The 22,716-nt window shown below is 39.7% G+C and overlaps 1 protein-coding gene across 1 annotated transcript in view; it reads right to left on the reverse strand.

The window, feature by feature from the left end:
* Positions 1-22,716, reverse strand: part of Ccdc171 (coiled-coil domain containing 171) — a 341,586-nt gene that overhangs the window by 239,187 nt on the left and 79,683 nt on the right. Inside the window, exons 10-11 of the mRNA XM_041652374.1 lie at positions 19,305-19,443; positions 3,940-4,042 (exon numbers count right to left, since the gene is read on the reverse strand). Of these exons, the coding sequence (XP_041508308.1) occupies positions 3,940-4,042; positions 19,305-19,443 (242 nt within the window). The remainder of the gene's footprint in view (positions 1-3,939; positions 4,043-19,304; positions 19,444-22,716) is intronic.

Consider the following 22,716-nt stretch of genomic DNA (forward strand, 5'->3'; position numbering starts at 1 on the left):
GGACAGAAGCTGATCATTGCTAGCACTTTGGCTTCTACGTGAAATGCAAAGCCTGCTCAATTTAGAGCAAAGAAAATCCATGCTCTAACAAGTTGTTATCTTCTGGCCTTATTGAAGAATAATTGACTGTGAGTTCAGGTTATACAATGATTTGTTGTGTGTTCACACTGTGAAGTGATTCTCACAATCAAGTTAATTAACACATCATCATTACATATAAAAACTATTTTGCAGACAGGGAGGGCAGTGAGGACACTTAAGATCAAATATCTTCACAAATTTCAAATATACGATGGATTATTATTGACCAGACTTATGATGCCATGGATTAAGAGTCCTAAAACTCACTTATCTTTTAAGGGAAAGTTTAGAGCTTGGGTCTCTCACTCATCACCCTGTCAGTCAAGAAAGCAGACTGGAAAAGACAGAGCACAGAGAGAGGCACCTGGTCAGAGAAGCGCTGAAGACCTCAGGAAAGAGCTGGGACTGCCACACTGATGAGAAAATAAAGGTAATCCTCTGTGTACATAAACTCCTACGCATCCCTGGGCTAACTCAACACTGTTTGTTTGCTACCTAAAAACAAACTCGTGTCTTATACTACCACAAAACTAAAACATTGTCAGTTCTCGACTAAGATTAATTTGTGAAAATCATTTTCAATCACTTCATTTTTCTATTTATTATTATTGTGGGAGACACATACAGGCCACAGTGCATGTGTACAGATCACAGGACAGCTGGGAACCTCTTCTTTCAATGTGGATTTCAGGGATTGAACTGAGGTCCCAAGGCTTCTGAAGCAAGCACTTCTCATTGGCCCAATCATCTCATTTGAAAGAGCAAGTTTTAGACAAACTATGTAACCTCATCTCTATATCTCAACTACAGATTACTTTTCCTGAAATCCAGGGTATTAAATTTAAAGAAACATTGAGGTGATAAAGGAGGTAGAACCACTGCCCACTTACAGTAACAAGCAAAGGAACTCTGGGAACTCTTCCCAACTAACTGATAACCATTTGTTATATGTTCTAAGAATGTGCCACCATCACAAGGTGAGAAAATATGCTTTTATCTGAATAGACTTTCTCTCAGATGTTCATATACCTAGAGATAAATAGTTTGTAGGGATGTGACAGAGAAGTCCTCAAATGGTATAGGATATTTTAATGGGTCAAATTCTTTGTAAAATATTAACAGAATTACTTAATATTTGACAGCAATTATTGAAAACATCTGTTGTAGGGAGCTGCAGGCTGCATTCCTGCCACCCAGCTCTCGGCCACCTGGCTAGCTTATGCCCCAAAATAACAACACACAGAAACTGTATTCTTTTAAACACCACTTGGCCCATTAGCTCTAGCCTCTTCTTGGCTCTCATATTTTGCCTAACCCATAGTTAGTATTCTGTGTAGCACCAGTCTTACCGGGAAAGATTCAGCATGTCTGACCTGGCGACTTGCTTCATCGCGTCTGCCCTGGAGAGGAGCAACATGGCGTCTGCCTCACTTCCTCTTCCTCCCAGCATTCTGTTCTGTTTACTCCACCCACCTATGTTCTAACCTATCAGGCCAAGCAGTTTCTTTATTGATTAACCAATGAAATCAACAGATTGATATATGACACTCCCACATCAAACATCTCAATATCTAATAAACATCTACTTAATTTTAATGTTGGATATTTAAATTAAAAGCTGCCATGCAGTGGTGGTTCACACCTTTAATCCCAGCACTTGGGAAGCAGTGGCAAGTGGATCTTTATGAGTGTGAAGCCAGTCGGATCTACAGAGAGAGTTCCAGGATAGCCAAGACTATACAGAGAAACCCTGTCTTGGAAAAAAAAAAAGCAGACTTTAAAAAATAAACAATAGTAATCCAACCTGAGCTAGTATAAGCAGAAACAGGACCCAAATAAGAATAAGAGTACAGGGATGAAACAGATCCCGAATAGGAATGTGAGACACAACAGCTCACCAGAAGACAATCTATTAAAGAGATTACTAAGCTCACCAGAAGACAATCTATTAAAGAGATTACTAACAGAAATGGAGGCAAGCATGACATGTACCAAAACAGACAAATTGAAAACCAACTCTCCACCTAAGCCTAAATGGTCAAGTGGAAGGCTCACTGTCACTACCGTCTACCAAGAGCTCCACCTGCTAAACAGGGTGCAGGTACAAGGTGCAGCTAATGAAAGGAGAAGCTACTTCAAGGGTGCACCAGAACAGATGGTGAGAAGAAATAATATCCTGACTTCTTTCTTCTCCCACCCCTTAAATCCACTATTAGTACCTACTATCCACACTTAATAAGAAGGCAAAGGTGCCCAAATGATGAAGCCAGCCTCACACAGCACAAGGCAAAGCATGCACAGAGGAGAATGGACCCACAGGACAAACTGTCCAAACCACAGTGCCTCTGTGCCAATTCCTAATTCAGCCACAGGCCTCCTCTGGCATGTATCTCCTATAATATACAGTATATGCATGTATATAGAAACTAGAAGTTTAAGAAGCTACTAGGGGCAGTAAGATGGCTCTGCAATAAAAGCACCTGCCACCAAGTCTAACGCCTGAGTTCTATCCTGGGACCCACATGGTAGAAAGAGAAACAAAATCTCACAAGCTGTCCTCCAACTTCCACTGACATGCTATGGCCAGTGTGCACATGTTGTACATGTACAATGTGTAACACTTTTAATTCTTTCAAGATTTATTTATTTAATTTGTGTTTTTCTGTATGTGTGGAAGTGGACTTATGGACAGTTGTTAGTTGCCATGTGGGTGCTGGGGACTAAACTAAGTCCTCTGGAAGAGCAGCCAGGGCTCTTGGTCTCTGAACCATCTCTCCAACCACCATAATTCTTTATTTTAAATCATTGCTAAAATATAAGAATGAAAAGTTATGTGTGAACTTAACAAAAATCACAGCTAAAAGCATGAAAAATAAAAGCAAACTGAAAAAGGAACAGCACATACTAAATGTCTAATAGTTCACCAGCTGAGAGACCCACAGGTCATAAGCTAAAGCCAAGGACAACAAACTTCTGTAAGATTCCATTTCCTAAAAAACTCCCTTCCTAAACCACTTTTGATGGCTATATGTGTGTGTGTGTGTGTGTGTGTGTGTGTAGATAGATAGATATAGATTGCCTTAAATAATATATATAAGTAAATATATGAGAATTTAATTTTATGTCCTTTTTAAAAGACTATAGTCCCATCATAAAAACAACTAAATAAACTGAGACAAAACCGGGGGAAGTAAAAGTTTCAAGTTAGAGCTACCGTAAGCATTCATGATGCAAAAATCACAAAAAAAATAAGAAAGCAGATATTGTAAACAGAGTGTATTAGCTAGTTCCAAAAGTATTTCTAGTTAATATTATTAGTTCTTAGTTATGTGAAAGTGGATGAATACTAAAGCAAAAAAAAAGTATTTTAGCTGAGCACTATTATCTCCAAAGCACATACATGTACATGTGAGAAGAGGCTCAGAAAGCAACAGTACAGAGCACGCACTGCTACAGCCTGTGTCCTACATAACCTTTGGAATGCATGACCTTTAAGTTGCTGAAGGTTGCTTCAGAACTTGGCTCGGTTTGATGGAAACATCTGTTCCCCTTGCAGGTATACTGTAAGGACTCTTCTCTCGGTTGGATTCAGAACACAGCAAGTGAGCCCTTGTCTGTCCAAGCACACAGACTTCAACACTTGTAAATCAAGTTCTGAGAGGACAACAGCAGGTCCACACTCCGTCACCCTCTCCCAGCCAGCCAGGCCAAGAGACTGCTGTGAGAACTGCTCCTATCATGTCATCAAATCAAAGCATGTGGAGATGAGGGACTACGAGAGGCATCTGCAGAATTCCCAAACTGCAGCGACTTTGGACCATTGACAGATGCATCTGTCATTTTATACCTTCAACTAACCTGATGTCCACTGGGCTGACAGAGTAAAGCTGTCCAAGACCGATTCCAATTCTTTTACGTTATTTTCACATGTCTCTACTAGGAAGGCCTGGTGCTTCTTAGCCTTTTAATTAAGGAAGAAAAGCATACATAATAAGGTTACATATTGTAGTAGCTGTAGATTTTATTGTAAATTTATACAGCATAATTAAATCTCGACAAGCTAATAATTGCACAATTCAAATCCATTACTAATTACTAATAAACTCTGTCTTATCATATTTTTACTTGGCCAAATGTGCAACTGTACAAAGTCTAGGATAATAATTCACTGAGAATTTAGTGCCTCATAGTTCTTAAGTACTTTATAAGCACTGTAAAGGCAAGAGGCATGAGTTCAAGGTCAGCCTGTCTATAATCCCAGGATATATTCTAATTCTAGGATAGCCAAGGCTATTAAAAAAGAGAAATCCTGCTCAAAAAGAAAACAAAGAATAACCTAAGTACTTTATACATAACAAATCTTTCTATCCTTAAAACAATGCCATGACAAGAGATAAGAATTTTATGATAATAAAACTGAAACAGGAGTCTATAAAGATGGCTTCATGGGGAAAGCGGTCACGGCACAAGCATGCGGCCTGAGTACAGATTCCTAGAACCCTTGCAGAAGCCAGGTATGATGGCACATACCTGCGACCTCAGCACTGGGGAAGCAGAGACAGGAAGATCCTAGGAACCCACAGTCGCTAGTTTACACAAGCCCACAAGCTTTGGGTTCACTAAGAGACCATCTCAACAGATAAGATGGAGAACAATAGAGGATCTCACACATTGTTGACCTTTGACCTCCACCTGCATGAGCATGGGTGAGTGTGCACACATACACGCATGTGCATATACAAAGAACAAATGAATAAATACTATTTCTAAACTGAGAGAGAAAATGTAAAGAGTATTGTTTTAAAGAAACAAAAAAAAAAAAACCTGCTTCCAGGCACAAGGCAAGCTGTCAGAAGACAGTCAAGAGTAAATGCAGTCAAGACCAATAAATCTAATGCAGAAGTCAAGTGATGGCATTAGCAGTGAAAGGGGAATACTAGCTACAACGAAGGAAAGCTCTGCAGTCGGTAGAACACCCCGGCCTTAGGACACACACTAGGTTACATGGAACTCACTAGACTCCTCCAATAAAAGGAGGAGTCAAGATTAGGCCTGAGGATTCAAATTGAAAGAAGTGGTGGGAATAATGGAGGTCAAGGCCATTCAGGCTACTGTTGTTCTCTAGCTTTCTTGCCTCCTTGCATATTGGTTCACTGTTAGCGGGAAGAATGAAGAAATCACTACTTACTCAAATTCCACAAAGGAGAGAGAATTCATCCCTAGTACCAACACGATGCCTGGTAAGTAACAGGCATTAAATGAATATGTAAAAATGAGCAGAAAGCAAGCAACGTAGAGAGCAATGAGAGGCAACTGAACACACTACTGCAAAGCCAGGGCAAGTCTGGGAATCACTTACAGGCACTGTCTGACATTCACCTTTGGAGTGCTTGATGGAAAGGGAGAAGAGCACACACAGTCTTCAGGAGCTCCAGCATCTCTACCAACTAAAAAGAACAAGAGAAGGGGGAAACGGGACAGCATAATATCATGAAAAGGAAGTTTCAAGTAGAGTTGTCAATTATGTTCAATGCTGCAGAAAGGCCAAGTAAATGAGGACTAAGAAGGATCCACTGGGCATGGAGGTCATTATCAACTTTAAAGAACTGTCTTCAGCTACAGAACAGCTTTAACCCAGACTGAAATAGGTTGGAGAAAGGATAAGTCTGATATTTTTTTCCTAATCAAGTATAAGATGAATAAATGGAAACAGAAACTTCAGAAATCTCTTTTGTGATAAAAAGGAAAAAAAAAGAAAAATAGTTGGAAAGTAGAAGGGGTCAAAGAAGAGTGGTTGTTTTTTAATGTGAGAAAATGTAAGTCTACTTCAAAGCTGATGAGATCACTACTAGTGGAAGGATGCTTACATAAACAGAACAAACAGGATAGCTATGGCAGGACAAAATCACATCTCAGAACACAACACCCCTCTAGTCACAAGGGAACTCTTCCAAAGTTCCAGAGGATGCCTGGAAGCAGACAGCACTGAGACAAATGGATACTATATTTTTCTGTACATATATACCTTTATTTATAAATTAGGCAGAGCAAGAGGTTTGTAGTAATAGCTAAAGTAGAACAATCATAATAACAGGTACTATTATAAAAATCATATCAATATGGCCCTCTTCTCGCAAATATCTTACTCCACCTCCATTTTTTACTTAAAGGGTTGCAGTCTGAAGCTTTTTATAGCCTCTCTAAATTGTCAGTATCACTACTTTTGTGCTTGGGAAATCATATTAAATGAAATAAGGGTTACCTAAACACAAGAGTCTGTGATATTAGGATGAGTCCACCTGGTCACTGGGAGTGGTACAAATGGTTAACAGGCAGGTAGTGTACATATAGCATGGCTGTCCCATTGTGTCCTTGATTGGACCATGTAAGAAATCGTCATTCAGATGACTTCATTCAAACTCGAGAATTCTTCATTTCTAGAATTTCCCAATCAATATTTTTGAACTATAGTCAGCCTCAAATAACTAAAACCACTAACCACAGCTACTAGGGAAGTACCAAGCATTAGGGATGTATAGCGCCAGCCTAGTGTACTCAAGGTCCTGGGTTCAACACACAGCATTGTAATAACTGGGACTGGGCTACTGTACATGACAAGCAATAATTCCGTATTCAGAGCTTTGCTCAATTGTCACCTCAGAAAAGCAGCCTTCAAATCCCTGCCTACGCCAGCTTCCTTGACAGACCTTCACAGCACCTATAACAAGAACACTGTTTTCAATGTGAGGAGCTCAAAGAAGTCTCAGGAACAGGGGATTATTTTTGTGCTCACCAATATATACTTAGCACCAAGAAATTACGTGATCAATTGACCTCTTTTGTGTGGTCTGGAAGTACCTAAGTTAGAGTGAATCGTTGAACTTACATTTCAAGGAGAAATCCCACTGGACACAGTACAATGCTTTTTTTTTTCTGTCCTGCTGAACCTTCTATTTGCTGGTGTCATGCTGAGAATTTTACCAGCCATATTCAGAAGGGCACTATATGCAGCTTTCTCGTGCCTGTGCCTGAGTTTGTTACAGTGTGCTATCACTGACCACAGAATGAAATGTAAAGTCTTTTCTCTCTGGTTCCTTTAAGAGTTTGTATTAATTCTTCTTAAATGGTTGAGATTTATCAATAAAGCAATCGAGTCTGTGCTTTTCCTTTTAGGATCTTTTCCTAATTAAAAACTTAAACATCTTACCTGATTTTCTATCTCTTTTTAAGTTATTTTGGTAATTTCTATCTTCCCAGAAAACTGTCTATTATAACTAACTTATCTAACTCATTAGCAAACAGATGTTCAGGGTATTATCTTATAATTATTTTTATTTATTTATATTTTCTCTATGGTTTAATAATTTGATCTCTTTTTATTTTCTTAATGAATCTATCCAACTATTGTCATTTTAGCTATGTTTTCATATAACCAACTTTTGGTTGAGTTCCTTTTTTGTTTTGTTTTGTTTGTTTGTTGCCTTTTGAGATAGCATTTCTCTGTGTCACCCTGGCTGTCCTGGAACTCACTGTACGGACCAGGCTGGCCTCGAACTCAAGATCTGCTTGCCTGCCTGCCTCGGCCTCCTGAATGCTGGGATTAAAGGTGTGGATTTCCTCTATTTTTAATCTCTTTCTTTTCTTTCCTTTTCTCTTTGTTTCTTTCTCTACTGGTCTGAGGTTTGGTTCAGGTCTCTAGAGTAGGATGTTAGGTTCCTGCTTTGAGAATATTTCTTCTTGAACATCCCTCTTTTGCCCACTACAATCCTATGAAGTTTGGTATGTTTTCAAAGCATTTCCTAATTCCTTTGATTTCTTTTTAACCTACAAGCTACTTGAAGTGTGTGCACTAATAGTCTTATATTTGCTAATTTTCCCTATATGTCTTCTAACACTGGTTTCCAATTTAATTCTATTATATTCAGAAGCTTCATATAGTTTTTTCTTTTTTTTTTAGGCAGTAATAAGGACTGAACTGGGTTTGTACATGTGAGGTAAGCTTCCTATCACTGAGCTATATATCCTTAGATGAGTCTCTATAATTTTAATTCTTTCAAGTTTACTGACTTTTCACATAGCCTAGGCTACAGTGTGTGCACACAAGTTTTATCTATACTTAAAGAGTGTGCTGTACCACTGATGGAAGTGGTTCCACAGATATCTATAAGGTCAAATTTGTTTATAGTACTGTTGAGTCTTTAAACTGCTGGTATTATTCCTGCTTGGGCCACTCACTACTGAAAGTAGTGTAGTTGGGACTGCAAATACAATGCTGTTTCCACATTCAGTCAGGTCAGACTTTGTTCCACATATTTTGGAGCTATGTCACTGTGTGTGTGTGTGTGTGTGTGTGTGTGTGTGTGTGCGCGCGCGCGCGCATCATTGCCCATTTACTAATAGCAACGTTTTTATTCCAAGGTCTACTCTGGTTGCTATCCCTCCAGTCACATGTGATTGTTGTATGCACTATGTTTTCTCCTCCATTATACTGACACATATATTGTATTTGACACTCAACAAAACTTGTGTGTGATAAAAACTGTTAGGGTTATTTTACAAATGAGCAAACAGATCACAGGAATAATCACTACAGGTCACACAGCTGCTTTAACATGGGGATGGCATTAAAACTCCGTTTAATCTGTCTCCAAAATGTGTTCTTTCCTGCAAAAAAAAAAAATTAAATACCAAGTGGATCAAGATTTTAACCTCAGCACTGTGGAGGTAGTGGCAGGTAGATCTCTGAATTCAAAATAAATGTGGTCATGAACAGAAAGTTCTCAACAGAAGAAACACAAATGGCCAACAAATATTTTTGAAGTATTTAATACCCTCAGCCTTCAGAGCATAATAAAACTACATTGAAGTACAGGAACTGTTACAACATTACCTCCTTTCCTGTCCTCTTTCCAAACCCTTCTAATATGCCCCCCATTGATCTCTTTCAAATTCATGGCCTATTTTTTTAACTGTTGTTACATGATGTGTGCATGTTTCCAAATATATAAATACATCTGCTCAGTCTGTATAATGCTACGTATGTGTCTTCAAACTCACCGTTGGTACTGGCTAACCTTAAGTAGTGTGTTCTTCCTTGGAGAAGACTCCTCCTCCTCCTCTCAGCACTCTGTAGTTCTTTCCATAGGGTTGAGGCCTCCTGAGCTTTCCCCACCCACATTAGCATGACGACTGGTTCAGCTAAGAAGTGTAGCTTCTGACATTCCTCGGATACGCAGCCTCACTGAAAACGCCCTGGCCCTCCGGCTCTTCCCATTCTTCCACCCCTCTTCTAAATGACCCCTGAGCTTAGCAGCAGGAGCTGTGTTGTAGCTGTGTCAGGTAGGGCTGGGCTCCACAACTCTGTGTTTTGACTGGTGTGCTTTCTCTAACAGTCTCCATCTGTTGCAAAGAGAAGTTTCCTTGATGAGGGGAGAGGACTACACTCACATCTGAAGATTTGGAGCTAGGTACCTCAGATGAGAGAGAACGTGAGATGTTTATCTTTCTGTGTCTGCGTTAACCTCACTCAATATGATCTTTCCTAATGCCACCATTCACCAGCAATGCTTGAAGACTGATCTCAGCATAAACCCCCAGGAGAGCTGGGAGGGGGCACTGACATAGTTTCATTTGGTTAATCTTTAGCAGCCTGAGGAGTTTCCCTCAGCTTTAGAAACCTTGAATCCAAGAAATATTTTTTTAAAATACTTTTTAAAAAAAAACTACTTGAAAGGGCTGAAGAGTTAAGAGTTAAGCAGTTAAGAGCATTGGCTGCTCTTCCAGAAGACCCAGGTTCCATTTATGCCCCCAAATGGCAGCTCACAGTCATCTGTAACTCTAGCCCTAGGGGATTAAATGCCCTCTTCTGTCCTCCAAGGGCACAAGGCACACAAGTAAGTGGTACACAGACATATATGCAGGCAAATATTTCAAGATATGTAGAGAAATAATTTCTTAACTTTCTTTTATTTACTCTTTGTGTCTTTGGCATCATGCATCTTGATCCCATTCATATCCCCAATCTTCATATCCACCCTCTGCCCTTGCTGCCCCCCAAAATAAAATAAAATTTAAGAGAAAAAAAAGAAAAAGAAAAAAACCTCTTGTCATGGAAGTTGCGGTGTGACGCAGTAAATCACGCAGTAAACCCTTTTGTCCTTATATCTTCACTTGCAAGTGTTCATTGGGAAGAGTGATTGGTCTGGTTTGAGGCCTCTGGTTTCTGCTACACTATGGATGCTGGGCCCTCACTGGAACTCCTCTCGGATATCCTGTTGTTGTCCTGACTCGTGGAGACTGGCCCCTTCACATGTTCCCGCAAATCATGGATGGGCCAACTCATAACCCTGGTTCTGGGCCTGAGTAGTTGCAGAGTGAGTCAGCCCTGCCAGCTCCCTCCCGTCCTCACCCCCACCCGGGTGAGCTCTCCAGCACTGCCCTGACTAGTTCATCCCTTGTGGCAATGAGCAAGGGGCAGGGACCAGTTCTGCTTCCACATTCTCAGGGTCAGCTTTCCCGCACATGCACCATCAGGGCCAGCTCTAGAGCTGCAGCTGGTGAGGAGCAGCTCTCCCACCCACCACAAGCAGCGAGGGGTTGGTGGGGTATCTCTCCCCCGCCCACACTACCACATGGCAAATGAGGGGCATGACCAGCCCTCCCATGCTCCTTTAGGGGCCAGTTCAGCCGTACCAGTCAACAGGGTCAGCTCTGCTGTGCTGCCCAGGTGAGATACAGGGTCCACTTCTTGAGTGCTGCAGTTGGTAAAGGGGAGGGCCAGCTCCCATGCCCACCACAGGAGGCAGATTCAAGGAATAAATAACTTTTTAAAAACTACTTTGAGCTTCCATCTCCCCCTGTCAGAATGACTACCATCAAGAAAAGTGACGACATGGCTGACAAAGGAAACCTTGTACTGCTGGTTAGTATGTAAGCTGGTGCAGCCATCAGGAAAGTAGATATGAAGGTTTCTTGAAAAAACAAAGCCAGAAATATCAGATGCTGCTGCCATTCCTCTCCTATGCACACACCCAAAGGACTACAACCTCCCACAGAGAGATTTGCACATCCACGTTCAGTACTGCACTATTCACAACAGCAAAGAAATAGGAGCAGCCTAGAGGTCTATCAGCACGTGGGTGGTTACTGAAAACTGTATATACACCCAGATGGAGAGAAAAATGAAATTGGAGGCTGGAGAGAGGGCTCAATGGTTAAGAGCACATACTTTTCTTCCAGAGGACCTGAGTTCAGGCTCTGGCCACACTCAGCTCCCAACTCCCTGTACTTTCAGTTGTACACAAATCTGTTACCTCTGGCCTCTATGAACACTACACACACACACACACACACACACACACACACACACTTAAAAAAATAGTTTCTTTTTCTCTAGAAAAAGAAACACCATGAAATTTGCAGGAAATAGATGGATCTGAAAACTATTCTATTAAACAAGGTGACCCAGACTCAGAAGTACACAGTGCATGTTCTCTCATGCGGTATGGTTGTTGGAATGAGAATGACCCCATAGACTCATATATATTAGTCTCTAGCACTTGTCAAAGGAAAATGCTCACCTCTTGGCCATAGGCAAGCACAGACTACACAGAGGGATCTAGGACAAGACATAATCCTGTTCCCCAAAGGACATACCCTTGTGACCTCGCTTCAAAAGTTTCTACTACTTCCCAATAATGCCATCAGATTATGAGTCTATCAACAGATTGGTCTGCTAATTAAGTCAGAGCTGTCATGATTCTATTGCCGCTCAATGATTGGATACACCACCTGGGGACCAATACTTTAATATTTCAAACCTTTTAAGGGATACTTCATGCACAAGTCATTACAGGGCCTTCATACAAATCAAAATCAATCTGTCTGTCTGTCTCTGTCTCTCTCTTTTTCTCTCTATCTACCCACCTATCTATCTCCCCTACATATTATCACCATTTTTTCCCAAGGCTAAAATTAAGAATTGTATTTTCATATTTTGCTTAATTTTGAATTTATTAACTAATCCAGCCCCATATAATAATTGCCTAAATATACATAGATATACACTTAATAGACACTCCTTAACAGTGTTAAATACTGAGGTCATTAAGAGAGACAGTGATATTTATATGAGCTAAAACAGTGCTCATGGTATTAACACTATTTTCCTTGGTGAAAAATAGCAAACAATAATTTTTATTAAATTTTATAATAAAATATTCATTAATCCATTACTTTTGAACATGTTCAACGGAATCAGGAAAATGCTCTCTACAAAATTCAACAGGACATTTGAAGCAAAAATATCAAAGAACATTAACTTTACCACAAAGCATAACAATCAAAGAGCACTTCCAAAATTGTATGTAATGAGAGCAGTCATTATTATTATGCAATAAGTTAAGTCTCCAAAGCATAGGAGATGTTCACATGACTTTTCAATCATAAGTTCTTCAGGGAATAAAACTTTCTTTCCAGCAAAACCTCATGAGAACTAGAATTCCCTTTTCAATATATGGTCTCTCCTAGAGCTCTAGCTAAATATTACTGAGTGGCAGGAAAACAAATCTCAGAAATGATGGACTTAAGAAAATTTCATTGAAGAAAGCACCAGGCAAGTCACAATAATAGCGATTTGAAAATGAAAGCTCCCCTGTTTCAAAAGAAGAGAGTATCAAAATCAGCTTTCTCTGGCAGACCTGCTGCAGCTACTGCGCTTCCAGGATGCTTTTAATATGCACAATTGCTAAACAGCTTCTACTAGAAATGTAGTTTTATTCAGTAGCTGATTAAACCATTGTTCAATTATCAGATGTTACAATTGAAAGCTAGATTTTTTAAATTTAAAACTGTAAGTTTTCCGGGTTTTTTGTTTGTGTGTTTATTTGCTTGTTTAGTATGAATATGTGAAGGACGGGTATGATGCACACACGAGTCCAAGAGAGGGCATAGGAGCCATTGGACCTGGTGTGACGGGAGGTGAGAGCTACCTAACAGGGGTCCTAATCAAAATATTTTCTAGGAAAATTCTTTCAAGATTCATGTTGTATAGTCAGGTGAATATCAACCTAATTTTCTTCACTTTTTAAGTGTCCTGTGTTGAAACTCGATTCTATGACATTAAAAATCACCATAGGCCAATAATTAGTAACCGGAAGATAAATGGAATTTCACTGTCATTTAAACTCACCTGACTATCTGTTAAATAAAGTTTTTAAAACTCCAAGAAAGGCTGGGCAAAGGGTGCACACCTTTGACCCCAGCTCTTGAGAGGCAGGCCGATCTCTGTGACTTTGAGGCCAGACTGGTCTACATAGTGGCTGCACACCAACCAGAACTACATAGTGAGGCCCTGACTCAAGAAAAGGGGGGGGGGGGATTTACCCAGTTTGGACTTTTCCAAACTTACATTCTATATTTGTATTATATGTCTTGAACCAGAGGAGCAATCGCTTTGAGGGTGGTTTGCTAACACTTTGTATGTCCTGAACTAGGGCATACAGAGTCTCTTTTAGACCTAAGTCTTACTATGCTGTGCCAGGTTACACAGTGTTATTTCTGTCTCAAGACTGCTTGAAGCCCTTGTGTCTTACTAATAGTATCAGGGCTTCACTGGAAAACCAACGAGGAAAGCGATTTTAATTTTTCTCTTCCAATGCAACAGAGAAAATTAAGACCAGGCTTGAAAAATGGTCCTGAACAGGACCTCAACTAGAAATAAGCTGTCGGCATGAAGAGAGAACTAGCATGCATGCTCTCTGTTACCCCTCTATATCCTGTCAAATACCAAACACCTAGGCTGAAAATAAATGTCAGAAAGATTACACACCACCATGAAAACAATTTTGTTCCCAAAATGAATAAGGGAAAAGGGAAAAGTTTCTTCATGAGTCAAATTCTCTTCATATGGAAAAGTATTCATTCAAAGCAGAAACCAGAGTTTTAAGATATAACACTACAAAATTTATGCTTTGTGGCTTTAACCTTTTAACTTGTTATTTTATTTCTATTTTCCTATTTTGGAGTGGTTTGCATGTGTGTACACATCTGTCCATATGGAAGCCTGAGGATGACGTCAGGAATCACCTTTGGCTTCCCTTCCACCTTACTGAAGGCAAAGTCAGCAAAACCAGAGTTCATCAATACGGCCTGTGTTACCAAACACCTTGCCTTGGTTTGTTAAGAACAAAATCAATAAATGAGTATGTAAAATATTTAGTTAACTTTGCACTAAAAAGGTAAACTTTATATTCATATATTTTACCATAATAAGAAACAGAGAAAACAAAAACATATGTACCCTACAGTATGCCAATCCCATAAGCCATGAGTGATAGAGTGAAAATCCTGGGGCAGGCGTGGGATGGCTCCCTATTAGCCATTGTTCCGGAGGGGCTCAGAGGCCCCAGAACTGTACAGGCTGTTGCAGCTGCTCTTGATTGCCCACAGAACTAGCCAGGAATACCCTAATGCTGACGACACCACACATACTGGTTATAGGACATAGAAAAATCAATATGGAACTAAAGTAGAGCTCCCTCCCTGCTGGCTTTTATACATAGTTCCAGAATGTGCAGTGAAGGCTATAGGGGGGAATACTCATCAACAGTTTTACCCAGCTGAGTGAACAATATCAGCCTATCAGGCAAGATGTGCCCACTGATACAGTAATAGCTTGACTTATGGGTATGTTATAGTTTCATGTCTGATGTGGTCATGAAATACTCTAGACCAAAAGTAATATAAGAGAGGAAAGGGTTTTTTCAGATTACTGGTTACTCTGCATCACTGAGTGAAGCTGGAGCAGGAACTTACGTGGAAACTGGAAAGGGATGCTGTTTGCTAGTGAGCTTACTCACCCCTAGGTAGATTTCTTATACAGCCAAGAACACCTTCCCGGGAAACAGTGTCACCCACAGTGGACTGGGTCTTCCTACATCAATCAACAACCAAGACAATCATGACAGATAGGTCCCAGGTCAGTCTAATCAGGGCAATACTGCTGATAGATTCCTTCTCTGGTGCATCTAGGTTGTATCAAGTTGATAGTTACAACTAACTGGGATAAGAGGTAACCAGCTGTCCTCCGATTGGATCTGAGGTCCAATCCAGAGGAAAGAATTCATGCCTTCTTCCATCAACTTGGTCAAAAATTGTCTGGGAAGGCCATAGGTCCTGACTGAAACTTACTACTATTGTTTTATTAAATTGATAAGGTGTCAAGCAATCTTTTAAATACCTGTTTTGTTCTTGGCTGTGATTGGGAAGTTTCTTATTGCAGTGGATGGCTGTAAACACAAAATCTGGTCAAAATGCTAAGAACAAGGGACTGTTGAGTGTCCGACCCTAATGCTCACCTCATCCCCTCTGTGGCTCAGAGAACATTATAGAAGAGGGAGCAGAAAGAAATGACAGCTGGATGGTGGGTAGAGGAGCCATGAAATGCTATCCTGTAGGCATGATGACTCGGCCATCACAATCATGAACTCAGAGCGAGTGCATTTATCTGAACGCAGATAGACTCCTAGGCCTGTCAACAGTCAGTCACACAGATGAAGGAGAGGTTCCCGGAGCCCTATTCCTCCCCGGGGAGCTATTGGCTACTTAGAAATGCTGGAAGAGAGAAAGTAACTGTCTTTTAAGTTGTGTAGCCACTGCTGAGTTCACTCTTCAAAGAATAGTTTCACACTCATGTGGAAAGCCCTGGTTAAATTGAGTGGGTCACAAACTTAACAAAAGACATGGAAAGGACTTCGGAAAGGACCTTTAGGGAGAATGGGGTCCATGGCAATGGGAGGAGAATATGGAAGGGTGGGAGAGAGAGTGTGTGTGTGTGTGTGTGTGTGTGTGTGTGTGTGTGTATTAAACTGTGAAAATAAATTTTATTAAGAAAAACAAATAAGAGAGCTGTAGAGATGGCTCAGAGGTTAAGTGCACTGGTTGCTCTTCCAAGTCCTGAGTTCAATTCTCAGCAACCACATGGTGGCTCCCAACCATCTATAATGAGATCTGGTGCCCTCTTCTGGCATGAAGGCATACATGCAAGCAGAACACTGTATACATAATAAATAAATCTTTAAAAAGTAAAAAGAAAAATAATATAAAGAAAATTAATTCAATCCATTAGTTTTCTGCTTCCTGTCTTTTCCTTTATTATCAAAGTATCAATATACTAAAGGCAATGACAGATGAATAAGAAAATCAAAAGAACATGACAATAAAATTTAGGAAAAGCAATAAACTAATAACTTTATAGAAGGAAAAATATACTTACTAGCAATACTATTTTCATTCAATAATTTTCACTAACTGCTATTTAAATTTCCTAATATAGTCAGGTTAGGAAATAACAGTAACTTCAAACAGGGGCGGCAGGTAAAAGTACCTGCTGCTCCAGTCTGACTGAGTTTGATTGCCCCGGAACCACAAAGGAAGGAGAGAACCAACTTCCAAAGGCTGTCCTCTGACCTCCACACACACCCACATACAATGATGCACACACATCATTAATAATAAAAAACAGAAAACACAAAAGGCCTCAGGGTTGGGATATAAACTCAGTGGTACGGCTCTTGCCTACCATGCAGGAGGCTCAGGTTTCAAGCCTCAGGAGTACACAAACAAACAACAATTAAAGTTGAAAGACAAATGGCAATAGGAAAGAAAAAAAGCAGAGAGATGAAAAAATAAGACATGTGTGGAAAAGACAATATGATATATGTGTGTATGAAAATGCCAAAACGAAATTATGCCAGTAGATCTCAATTGTCACCTTGAAAAGAAGAACCTCTGGGCATGACTACGAGGGATCAAATTCAGTTAAAGAACCCACTATGGTGTGCCGTTCCCTGGGCTGTGTAAACAGAGCTCGCCCAGGCAATCATCACTCTGCTTTTTGACTACAGATGAATATGACTAATTCCCTCATGCCCCTCTGCCATGATTCCTTCATCATCAAGGACTTTATCTTTCCACACAGCAAAGTAAACCTCTTCTCCCTTAAGTCACATTTGTTAAAGTATTTAATTATAGAATGAAAAAAACATAACTTAGAAACCCTGTCACTGTGTGCTAACTTAAAATAACAATAAAAATAAGATACAAAGAATTTCAGAGATAAATGAAATGGAAAACGTCATTACTTTGACACAAAAGCTTTACATCACTTTGGTTACAACCCAATAATTTTTAAACATCTCTCATTAGTTCTGCAACTGCTTTTTGTGACCTATCAAGCTTTAAAGAAACAATTAGTCATGGCTGGGCAGTGGTGGCACTTGGGAGGCAGAGGCAGGAGGATCTCTGTGAATTTGAGGCCAGACTGGCTCCAGAGAAACCTTGTCTCGAAAAAACAAAAAAAAACAAAAAACAAAAAAATAGAAAGAGAGAGAGAGGAAGAAAGAGCAAAACAATTAGTCTACAATTTTCAACACCACCAAAACAATCAGTTTAATAGAAAGAATACCAATCAAAAAGTTTCGGGTAAGCTGAAACTTGCCTTACTTTAGACTACCCATCAACATGCAAAAGTCAAAAACTAAAATTAAAACTCTTGCAACCAAGTACATTTTCTGATCACAAAACACCCATAAACTCTGTAGTGAATTAAGTTAGTCTTGCTTTTTTAAAAATCTACTTTTTTAAGCTCTAGGCTAGGACTAGGAAAAATTGTGCAACTTTTGGAGTGATAACGTCTGAACTCTGCACTCTTACACTCTGACCCACTTTCCAAACTACTGAGAAGAATGTTTAGTAAGCTCAGCCACCCTAGGGTATTTTTCTTCACCAATTCATCCCTTTGAACTAAGAGTTAAGAACCAGGACACGCACAAAACAGCTCAGCGGTAGAGTGCTTGCCTAGAATGCAGAAGTTTAAACATAAACTGTGGGGAAACAGAACAGACTGTGGATATGTGTTACACACATCAGTGATGCACACTAAATAGGAAGGTCTTACCTTTACTAAACCCACATTCAGATGACAAATGATCCACACACAGCAAACAGGATTGGCCCCTGAATCTGAGATACTGACCATCTCATGATGAATAGGGACTATATATAATGTAGGAACATTTGAAAATACTGAAAGAGGACCTAAAAAACTGGGTCAGACGTTGAGAGCACTGCCTGCTCTTCTGGAGGTCCTAAGTTCAATTCCCAGCACCCATGTGATAGCTCACAACTGTCTGTAGTTCAGTTCCAGGGACACTGTGTGCATGTGGCACACAAACATATGTTCAAGTCAAAATTCATGCACACAAAATACATTTTTTAAATCTCAAAAATAATTTTTAAATACTAAAGAGTTTTGATTTAATTCCATAACTACCTTTCTTCTTGGAAGCACTGAGTTGGTCACTGATTCTTAATATAACCCTTTCATTACCTTTTTGGGAAAGAAAAATAACTTTCATTCACCTCAGTGCGAATCTCCAAGAGTCATTTGACAAACTGAAAGGGAAGTAGCCAAGTCTCTAAGGAAGTTTGCACAATGAAACAAGGCTGGAGGACGTGCGGTGTGACTACAAACTATGCCTTCTTCCCTGCTGTGGTTCCCACCACTTTACAGGATGGGCAGGCGTTTGTAAATGGACAACAAAGAGCATTTCAGTCAATAAGAGTATAAAAATATAATCGTAGTATGTTAAAAAGCCAGAATTCTGGCAGATGAAAGGCAGCCAGACAGCTAACATGAACCCAGAATGAAGAGCCCCCAGATTGCATGACAAAAAGCTGGGTGTGTTCTGATGCAACAGGGAGATGCTGGTACCTTTCAAACAAAAGATGATCCACAAGAAAATATCAATATTTTAGGGGAAAAAAATACGTGATAGCTAGCTTACTCACAATAGTTAATTTGATTAGATATTTATGAAATGTAATGTTTATGTACAAAATGATCAGAAAATGAAGTCACTAAAATTATTAGATCTATTGCTTATTAATCCTGATTATCTTCCACCTAAGTAAAATCATAAAATCATTTTTAAACATTATATGATTGAGAACTATTAATTCGATTGGTTTTTCCCAACTGTTCCAAGTTTGAGAATTATGTATATATTTGATGCAACTGGAACTTCCAGCTTGAAACTTTGAACGATGTCACTAAAATTACTTTCACACTATTATCTCATGATATACGGTGGGGGATAAACTTGCTACACATCAAATATGGCCCAATAAAGCCATTGCCATAGGGTTTCTATCTTTAACCTTACCATCACAAGTTCCTCTTGTAACTCACTGCAGCTTTTTTCATTATATTGGAGTCTCCTTGAAAGATCTATAATTACTTTCTTCTGTTCTTCGATCTCTTCATTTAGTTTCTTGTTTTTGGAGAAATACTCTCTTTCTAATCTGAAAAGTTAAAAATGTCAGAGCAGGTTTTTCAAATGTACTTCTCTTTCATACAAGTAGGCAATGTTCTATATATCATGTCTACATGCCAAAAGGCTTTTTAATGCCCATATTCCTTTTTTCAAATGAAAAGGTTTATGCATTCTTAAATGAAAGACTTTAATGGAATAACAGTTCTCCTTTGACAGTAGGTATCTGAACTGTGTCCAAGGTAATACAAAAAAGAGAATGGAATAGTATTGTTGGGATATCACCATTATTTTTGATGAACAAAATCTACCCGTCTCAATTAAGTCAGTTCAGAAACTGCCTTAAACTGATAAAAGTTCATAGGGTGGGGTTGTGAGTAAGTATGAATGTTGTAAGCTCTTGAGTGTGCAAGTGAACACACCTGTGCACACAGACACACACAGAGGCAACAGCAGGGTATAAGTGTTCTCCTCGAGACTGTCTCTTACTGACCCGAAGCTCGTTATCACTGACTTCTGACATGGGTGATGAGGATTCAAACTCAGTCTCTCATAACTACAGAGCACGTGATCTTACTGACTGAGCCATCTCCTGAGCCCCCAAGAAAATTATCTTAAAATGAGTGATAAGGTTATTAACATACATCAGAAATGAAACAAATGTTTGTATCCCTTTGAGTAGAATTGATTTGCCGTAAGGAAAACACAAAAAAAAAAATCAAAATGTTCATTTACTTTGAGGATATGTTTACTGCTCTAGTTGGAGACATGAACCTGGGAGAGGGGGACTAAAAATAAGGTGGACAAAAGTCTCACGTAATAGCCAGATTTATTCAGAGCATCAGACAATTTATACTCTGGGAGTTAAGAAGAATCATCTGAATGAAGTATGCAATGACTAGGACAAGTTGTACATGATAAAAACATGTTTTTCCATTGAGGCACATGAATAACCACAGCTGAAGTAAGCTCACTCCTATCCCCCAAACTGGGGAAGCACAATAACACATTCTAAACACGATTCTGTGTTTTGAAGGAACTGAGGTCACAAGACTCTTGTCTTGTTTCCTTGAGTTTTCTCACAAACATTCTGAATTTTCACATGACTCCATTCTTGGACTGTGTTCTGACAAGGATATAAATTTCTTTACAATACAATGTGTGTTATTATTTAAATGTAATTCAGGCTAGCATTAAACTGTGTTTACACTGGTTTGGTTTTGTGTTCTAAGAGGTTCATCATGCAGCTCACACTGGCCTGGAACTCTTTTTTGTAAATGTACTATGCTGGCTTAAACTCTGCCAGACTCCTCTACAGCCTCCATGAGGGCTAGCACATGGAGCTGTGTATGTTCTCATGTGGACATCACTGAAAGGCAGCTCATGAGTATTGTGCTTTAGAAATTCACATGCATATGAATAACATCAATTCAATCAGCGTCACCATTTTAGCCTGAGAGCTACCTAGTAGCTGCAGTCGACCCACTTCTGCTGTGTGAAGCTGGGTCACAGGGAGATTCTGACACAGTCAGCAGTGCACTCGGGCTAAAGGAAGAGAAAGAGGCTAAGTTTCCAATGACACTTGTCCATACTCTGACATTTTCCCCTCTCAGGGCACAATGCAAAGAAGACTTGCATATTGTCTTTTGAACCAAAGATATTCCAAGGTAAATTAACTAACACTACTAAATGTGTATAGAAGAATTAGATGCTACATTTATAGCAGGTAAATCTCTTAGAAAGTAGAATAAACAATGAAAATGGAGCAAAGTAAAGAAAAGGTATGTAAATCCAGAGTCAGTCCAAGAGTCCTGACATACACATGGTCAAAGTTCCAGGCTGAAACAACTCACAAGAGGCCTGGCATCCTGAGAGTTCTGAACGCTGGATCAAGAGAGGAGAGTCCACAGAGTACAAAAGTCATCCATATTATTATTTGATCATGCATTACAAAGTGAGTCTCTATAAACCAAGTAAAAGAGCATTTGCCTCTGATTTCAGATGCAGACACTGAGTTTCCAGAGGAAACCATAGACCACAAACAAAAGATCAAGAATCAGATGATGTCACACTTGCCTGACACTTGAATTGAATAGTCAGCTGACTTACAAAAAGGTGTGAAGACCAAAAGCCATTTTCAGGATGTGCCTGTAAACTCTCCCTGATATATAAGCTTTCCAAGAAGCTAATTTACAATGCAGCAAATCAAATGACAACAGCACGAGATTAGAAATCAAGGGGCTCACAATGGAAGAAGTCAGAGGAACTCCAAGGAGGATGTTAAAGACAGGTCCTGAGTACATGAGGACATCTGAAAAGTCAAATAGAGACAGAAAGGCCCCAGAGGGATACTTTAGAAAAGACACAAGAGGACAGAATTTCAGACTACTAGACTTGAAGAGGCTGGAGAGACGGCTCAGTATGAAGAGTGCTTGCTGCTCTTTAGTCTGGCCCTAGAGCTCCTGACATCAGCGGCTCATAACCATCTGTAACTCTCTGACACCCTCTTCTGGCCTCCACAGGCATCCACATACACATGATATCCACTCACACAGACACACACAAATAAAAACTACAAAAATTAAGTTAAATTAAAAATAGCCACACAGCTGGGCATGGTGACTCACACCTTTAAACCCAGACTTGGGAGGCAGAGGCAGGTGGATCTCTGTAAGTTTGAGGCCAGCCTAGTCGACAAAGCGAGTTCCAGGAGAGCTAGGACTCTATTACACAAAGAAACCCTATCTCAAAAAAACAAAATAAAACAAAACAAAATCCAGGAAAATCTGAGCTTACTGGTAGACCAGACAGACCTTAAACTCAGCAAAATCTACATAGTGAGTTGCAGACCAATGAAAGCTACATAGAGAGACCGGTCTTGCCTCAAATAATAAATTAAAATAAAAACTAAACAAGAATACTTCAATGATTGGTTAATCAAACAAACTCTCATTGTATGTGTTAGAGTTGTTTAATCATCCAGGCAGTGGTGGCACATGCCTTTAATCACAGCACTCAGAAAGCAGAGGCAGGCAGATCTCTGAGTTTAAGGCCTGTCTGGTCTACCAGTAAGCTCAGGACACCCCAGACTAAAGAGAAAACCCTGTTTTGAAAGGAAAATAAAAAAGAGTTATTTAATCACAAGCTAAACCCATTCATGGGGTAATAAGGAACTACATTTGTGCCTTATCTGCTAATTCAGCTGCTCTTGCTACTATACCAAATACTACTGTAGGCATCTGGAAAGAACACGAGCAAAGCACATGGAAAAATGAAAAACAAAACATCTAATAAGACTGCCATA

Source organism: Microtus oregoni, unplaced genomic scaffold (assembly GCF_018167655.1).
Source record: "Microtus oregoni isolate MIOR12 unplaced genomic scaffold, Mior012 000005F_ref0000423, whole genome shotgun sequence".
In the NCBI taxonomy this organism is placed as follows: domain Eukaryota; kingdom Metazoa; phylum Chordata; class Mammalia; order Rodentia; family Cricetidae; genus Microtus; species Microtus oregoni.